General features: G+C 27.9%; 1 protein-coding gene across 1 annotated transcript; it reads left to right on the top strand.

The window, feature by feature from the left end:
- The first annotated feature begins 2213 nt into the window (after positions 1-2213).
- LOC111040687 lies at positions 2214-4546 on the top strand. The gene has a single exon (XM_022324692.1). It carries the CDS (start codon positions 2419-2421, stop codon positions 3271-3273), a length of 855 nt encoding a protein of 284 aa, XP_022180384.1. The 5' UTR covers positions 2214-2418; the 3' UTR covers positions 3274-4546.
- The last annotated feature ends 3714 nt before the right edge of the window (positions 4547-8260 follow it).

The raw sequence follows: 8260 nt of genomic DNA, 5'->3' as shown, positions 1-8260 counted from the left end.
AGATATAAATTGATCATAGTAATATGGTACTTACATCATCACAGCTTTCTTTATTATTACGACTTTTTTTTGAAAAATATGTTAAAAGTGTATTTTTAGTATTATCATCTTTTTTCCTTTTACCTTCCATTTTTAGAAATAAAAAATTCTATTATAATTTTACGCTGTTTTATTTTAAAAATAATTAACGAATAATAAATAAATATTAAATAAAAAATCGTAATTTGTGTTGCACTTTCATTCGAAAACGAATCACTATAATGTATTAATTTAATTCAGAAAACACACAAAACACACAATTAGACAATATCACAAAATTCACAGTATGAGCCGATTATTACCAAATGAGAAATGACTAACGAGTAACGGAGGTCGGAGTCCGGAGAGTCGTTGCGATTGTGAGTATTCCGAATTCCGATAAACCGTTAACCGATAATGTGGAAAATCCATCAGTTATTTTTAGCGCGTATAATATCGTTAGATAATAATATAATATTATGGGATTCGGGTGATTTTTGTTAAATCTATAAAATATACCATAATAAGTACATAAATGTGTTAGACGATTAAAAAAAAAAAAAAAAACAGGGTCATGGGGGGGGATTCGACACCCAAATCCCCCCCCGTAATTACGCCACTGATTTGTTTGAATATAAAATTGTATTCAAATTCCAGCTTACAGCCTACAAAAGATTATACAAAATATTTCTATTATTTTATCATAAGAAGTTATATTTCAAATATTTATTTTGTATTTTTCATGATTTTGATCAATTTCGTCAATTTACTTTGAACGTTTGTTAAGAAATATTTTCGATATTTTTTAAATGGTTAATGAAATACGTATGATGAACCTTCAGCCTTGTATTCAATTTTAAAATGAAACATTAAAAAACAAAACTTTTCTAAAAAAAAATGTTTTTCTATTTTTACTCTGAAGCTTAAAGCAGAACACAGGATGTTGGACTCGTGTATAATCTATTATTGCTGGTTTGCATAAACAATTGATAAATATTATATAGTTCAAGACATTTTAATAAACAAATCATGGGCCTGATCATATTTGGTACTATTAGCTCATATTAATTCGTTAAATGTTAAGTTATTGTTCATGAAACCGAGCATAATATGAGTTATAAGTATTTAAAGTTTAAATTTAAATGTGTGAAGTGGTGCAGGATGAGAACCTGCAAAATGTTGGTCCTCTTCTCTACTCATCGAATCTTAAAATGCTTATAACTTATAACTAATTGTCCGAAATTTTTATTTATCAAAATACTCCGAATAAGACTTCGGAATATGAAATTAAAATTTTATGTTGTCATTCTTAACAAACAGATCACCCCGTATAATAATTATTAATTCATATTATGTTATTGTTCGAAATTGAACAAAACTAGGTTTTCTGTTAAATTAATAACGAAGTTTGTCATGTTACTAACGTCTCCTATGTAATATACCTTATCACAAATTAATTACTATTGTGTTACCAAACCATAATTACTGGTCACATTAATACTTGATCTATTTTATATGTATAAATATTACATACATCATAAATATGGGCCCCATTATGCCATTGTCAAACAAGCACGACAATCTGTAGAAAATTAAAATAATATGCGGTAGCATATGGCATATTCTTTGACAGTTGTACTTTTTCTGTTAGGCCAAGTGCGTGTTTAATAAATTTATAATAATTTAATAAGTGTTTAATTAATACATTATACAAATTTAAATACTATTGTTGTATTTGGTTGTACTCAGCCTACTTCTCAAACTACAAATCGAAGCTGGGATTTAAGATTCTTTGAATGTAGGCAAAACAAAAAAAAATCAATACCATTTTATTTGGTAATTGACTTTGATCCTGGAGTAATTCAATTCAGAAGAAAGAACTGCAGAACTTCATTTATTCAAAGGACGTTTCTCCTGGAATACCATGCAGATATCGCTCAAGTTGCAGTTCAATACCTAGGTACTGTTTATAAAATAGAACAATATATTAAGGCAAGCTCATAATTACAAATTTTAGTGTTTTATCGTAATTCTGTATATTTTCTGTTTAATTTTTAACTGTGTAGGTATAATTTGATAATAAATAAATTTAAATTATTTTTAAAATTATTTATAGCATAGCTTATAAAATAAATTATTAATACATTTAAGATTAGAAGATTAATAAGTAAATATAATATATATATATCTCATTGTATAGAGAAATTGATAAAATATTTTAAGAATAATAAATGAGGATAAATTTAAAATTAACTTTAATATTTAAATTCTAAACTAGGTATAAATAGCATAAAAATTACCTAAAGCAATTGTAATTGGATATCTTCCTTTCTGGAATCTTTGTATTGTAAAATAATTGTATATTTTAGGTATAGTATTGTATAAGTTACCTTTATAGATATGTTTCTGCAGTTTAAAATTATTCTATTGATTACTTGCTTGGATGTATACAGCGGTTTTGCTTTTCAATGTCCTAAATCTGTTCCATATTCAACAATGCCAGGATTATCTAGAGTTAGTTTACCTGTCTCAAATGAGCTCATCCATTTTAAAAACGAAAACGAATTTCTAATAGATTCTAATGGAAGGACAAGATATGTTTGCGTAAAAGTTACGCCAGAAATATACGCATCACAGAATAAGACAATAAATAACGATACCGATATGCATGTCCAAACTGGAGGAGATTATAAAGAACGTATAATAGCGCATTCCTTGGGGGGATCAAATGATTCTCTGAATGTATTTTCGCTTAACCATAATTGTAAGTCAAAATTGCTTAACAGTAGTGTCGAGCAACAACTTGCAAGATTACTTGCTGAGCACTCACGAATAACATATATGGCTGAACTTGTATACACAAATAATGTGACTGATGTGCGACCAACAAGCATAAACGCTGTGTATATGGACGAAAATGAAAATGTCCTAGGATCTGTGAAGATGATAAATTCACCACCAAACACACCCTGTGAAACAGTAGATCTGAAGATTCCTGCAAAAAGTAAAAGGTCATTGACCGACATTTCTACACATCCCAAGAGTTCTACACATCCCAAGAGTTCTACACAACCCGAGAGTTCTATAGATCCCGAAAGTTCTACAAAATCTATAAATTGCATGGATGGATGTAGGAGATCTGCGTGTTGGGGGAAACTTGAAGATCGTGATAAAAAATGTAGGTCGCATTTTCATTCAGTGCATGCTAATTCAGTTTGTGTTGGTGAATGGTGTTATTGCTGCTCTTACTATTAAAAATAATATATGATTCATATTGATAACCAGTATTTTTTGTAAGAGGTTTAATGACCTTTAATAAATATTATATATTAAGTAATTAAATGATTAAATATAATTATACAGAGTAACTTATACCAATTATAATTAACATCTATTATACTCATTTGAATACACACATAATGTTATCACATTGTAATTTTCATTGTAAATGCAAATATTGAAACATGATGTATCTTTTTACATTTCTATGTCATGTTCAAATGTAATAATAGAAATGTTATATTTATGTAATTTGTGAATCTTTTTTACCTTTCTTAAAATCATGTACATAATCGTCTATTAAAATATTATATTCATATTGTATTTTATTTAAATGCCTAAGCAGCATATTTTATACATTGTTTTAATTAAATAAATATATTATGATGATTTTGTTATTTTTAACTCTTCAAAATTGTTTTCCCCTCATTTAATATTCAAATAAAATAAAATACAGAAAGATAGCTTTTAATTGTTATTGGCGAGTAGTGAGAACAAAAATTATAAAGTATCCTATATTCCAATATATTTAGTTATTATATTTTACTAAATAACATTTAAAAAATACTTACCTATTATAGCAGCTCTGTAAAGCTAAAAACGATATCTATGTCTCTAGTTGAAATACTTTGAAAAAGTATCATTTACAATACTGATTAATAGATATATAGTTAATCTGCTATGGAAATAGAAGATCCACTGGGCACTACCAAAGCCTACAAAATGATAGTTTAAAATAGATAATATTATGAATAATAATGTAAGCGCTCATTTTATTCAACAGTTATATGTTTTAATGAATAAATTGCATGATTTTTCTAGTAACATAATTATTGTGTAATATATTTTACGATTACAATGTATTATAATAACACTAATTGTTATCCAAATTACAAAATAGGCATGCATACTTGTATACGAAACTGTATGAAATTATCATAGTTTTTATTGTCTTTATATTAGTAGTATAAACTGTTATTATTATTTTTAGTTAAGTATATACATGAATTAATGAAAAAAAAATGTAAGTTAATAGATTAATAACAATGGATGTTACTTACTAGTATAGAACATTACAACTACCTATATTAAGTGCCAACCCATCAATATTTTTATGACCAAAACAAATGTGAAAAAATTATATTATTTTGTACACCTTGTCACTTATCGATAGCTTGATAAAAGATAACTATACCTAGTCATAACCAAATTACTTTAATCTGTATGAATAAAATATATATTAATGGTACCCGAGCGTTTCTATTTTCTACCTCAGAAATATCTCTTTTTCACGGGAATTCGTGAAATAATAATAAAAATTCAATTAAAAAAAAAAAATGAATAGACGAATAATTGTTTTCTAAGGGCTATCACAGAAAATTGGATTATTGTAGTTTAGATAAGTACTTACTTATAATAATTATTATCTATCACTTTTATTCATCAATTATTAACAATTATTTTTTATTGTTTAAATTTGTAATTAACATGTTAATTTTTAAATGCTATTTACAAATATATTTCTTTCTGACTTATGATGGATATATTGTGTAATTACTTATTAACCATATATATAGGTGGGTAGTGGGTACACATATAGAGTTTATAATTACTGATTGTCTGGCTAAAATATATTGAGCTCGGACATTATATGGACTGAGCATTCACTATATCCTAATAGGTATAGCCCTATAGCAGAGGTCACCAATTAATATTTTTGAAGGTTCACATTAGGAATCTGGAAATGTTCAAGGGCCATCAAAATTGCTGACGTTAGTGAAAACCAATGAACATTAAAGAATGATAAATTACAACACTAGAACGTATAATATTATCGGTTTTTTTCTCTTGTCCGAGGGCAGCCATTTGGTAGCCCTTTTCCTCTGTGTTTCCAAGTGCCAACTTTGTTAGAAAGAGATTGACAGATATATTGTTAATAGACCTGTCACCTGCAGTGCTTATGATTACTCTATAATATGATGGGCCTTAAGTTGTATGCTATATTTTAATTTTTGCTAACAATGTTAGTCCCCGAACCTTTATAACCTTTGTCTCTGCTATCAGTCCATTTATTTATGTAGGTCTATGATAATAGTTCATAACTAATAATTAATAAGTAATGAACACTAATATTCCTATTATAATAACTGTCATACACAATTATGATTTATGATACTATAGAGCAGGGGTAGCCAGCGAGAAGAGACTCGAGAGCCACCCAATATATTAATAAATGTGGAAGAGCCAAAATGAAAAAAAGGGTCATATATATATAAGTATTATATAATAATATAACCATAATACTATATAATTCAATAATTGATATAATTATATAAATAAATAAAGACTTAATTGAGCAACTTAATACGTACAAGAGTTCATATTAAAATACATGAGGGGGACGAGGTGACCGAGTGGTCTGACTCTTCCGCTGCGACGCAGCCGGTCGCGGTTCGATCCTCGGTTACCTGGCGGCATTTTTCTCCGGACAAGTCGCGGTGACCGGAGAGCAATTCGAAATTCTGCCAAAACAAACACACACGTGTTCCCCCTACCGTTCCAAAAACCTACAAACCATCAATACAAAAACCTACAGTACCTACTAATAGCTAATGGCCACAGTTGCCGGGCTCAGGATCAATTAAAACAAAAAAAAAAAAAAAAAATACATGAATTATGATAAAAATAATTTGTTCCACCTAGATTGCAGGATAGAAAACTATGAGACGTCTAGACTGATAAGTGATGGATTGATATAGTTAACACTTAACAAACGATTTATAGTACCTATATAATTCTAAAACTTCGAAGTAATTATTGAGAAAAATATTAGCTTTAATTCAGTATTAACTTAAAAGTTTTCAACTTTTTTTTATCCCATACTGAGGTTTTGGTCAACTCTCAATTTTTCTAAATATTTTGTTAAACATGCATCCTATAGGTCACTTCTAAACATGAAAAATTCAAACTTCCTACGAATAACATTTACGGAATTGCACGTATGAAATAATGTATGATGCACTTCATATTATTTAAATAGTTTATAATCACAAACAATAATTATATAAAAAAAAGCACAAAAGAAAAACGGTTATCCATCTATTTGTGTAACATAAAACCCCTGGCTGAGCCGGAGTGAACTTGAAAGAATCTCACGACTGCTAGAGGTTATCCTAATGGTGATAATTAGCTTTAAAAATATGTTATTTAAATTACATAAAACATTTACCTATCATAAATCATAATAGTGACAAAATAATTTGTATTTTTTCATGATTTTAAGTTTTAACGAATTTCATAGTTCGAAGCCGTTTTAATCATGGTTTTTGAACGCTTTATCCTATTTTTTTTTAAAACAACTGATAATCTTTGTTCTTTGACAGTCTGAAGACTGAAGTACTATAATTCGATTTTTAAAAACAAAATAATTTGAAAATGTTCTTGATTTTGACGCATTTTATTAAAACTCGAACTTCAAACTTTCCTAAGAAATAATATTTATAGAACAGTGGCGTGGCGAAGTAGATTTTTTGGGGCAACCGCCCCTAGTACAACCCAGGGGTGGGTGGGTGCTTATGTTAGTGGGTGATATCTAAGGGTAAATAATATATTAATTTACCTTTATGATATTTGTCATTCAACTGCAGTATACTATTCTAGAATTCTTATTTACTATTATTATTATTATTATTATTATTATAATTATTTAGAATTGGTTAATAATAAAAATAAAAATAATAACTTTTTTAGAGGTTTGTAATTAAATTATGGTGGGGGGTATATACAAATCTGTGAAACGTGGGTGGGTACCAAAAAAATGTATTCGCCCCTACTATAAAATCTTGTCGCCACGCCACTGCTATAGAATTATATGAATGAAAAATAGAAGAAGGCACTTCGTATTAAATGTTTATTATCTTTTACCCACATTCAAAACCAATAATTGAATAAAAAGTTTGAAAACAAAAAAAAATGTAAGCACAGACTTACACAATACACTGTACACACACTCGGTAATAACCTTTATCGTTGAGCAAATTGATAAAAAAAAAAACCACAAAAGAAAAACGGTCACCCATCTATTTACATAGCATAAAATCACTGGCTGAGCCGGAGGAAACTTGAAAGATCCCACGACCGCCAAGGGTAGTCTTGTAGGTGATGATATTAGAGAAAAATATTGTATTTAAATTAAAAAATAATTTAAGGATATCTATTGGTATAATTTTTAACTAATTGATAATAACATAATACTGATAATTGGTATTATTTATTTTAAGTCACTACAAACATTTAATAGTTTTGAATTTGTTTAGGCAACTTCAAAATTAAAATGGATGTTTATGACTTTATGAGAACCTAAATTACATTTTAGTTTTTTACGGTTATGCACGGTTTCTTTGTGTTATTGTTTCTAATCATCGTCAATTGTTTTACCATATTCAAAACACTAATTTAATTTGATTTCATTTGCTGTAATACCTACTTCTCATTTTTATTTTCAGCATTCAGTAAATAACATAAATATGTAAATATGTAATGAATTTGATGACAAAAATATTCACGAAACCCGGCTCAAGATAATATTTGAGACTTCAGTAGTTATTCAAATCATATGCTATTATTTGGGTTAATTTCAAAGTTCTAGTCTCTAAGACAACTTTGATGGGATAAGTTCACAGTTTTTAAATGTTATCAGTCTATGTGACTCTATAATATATTAAACTATGCAGTATGCAGTCTTACCTAACGAATAACAACTTTTAATTTTGAATAATGAATTCAAGTTGAAAATAAATAAATAAAACTTTTTTAGTTACACCCACGATTTGAGATAAACAGGATATTATACAGCACGATCTTAGAAAATATCTTCAAAACCGTGTTAGTGTTATACACACAGATATATAAACATATAAATATTAAATACCTATCTGTTTATCGTTTATTCTATATATCTGTG

Source organism: Myzus persicae, unplaced genomic scaffold (genome assembly GCF_001856785.1).
Source record: "Myzus persicae strain clone G006 unplaced genomic scaffold, MPER_G0061.0, whole genome shotgun sequence".
Taxonomy (NCBI): domain Eukaryota; kingdom Metazoa; phylum Arthropoda; class Insecta; order Hemiptera; family Aphididae; genus Myzus; species Myzus persicae.
Note: the sequence above shows the minus strand (reverse complement) of the source record. Positions and strands in the feature narration are given on the sequence as shown.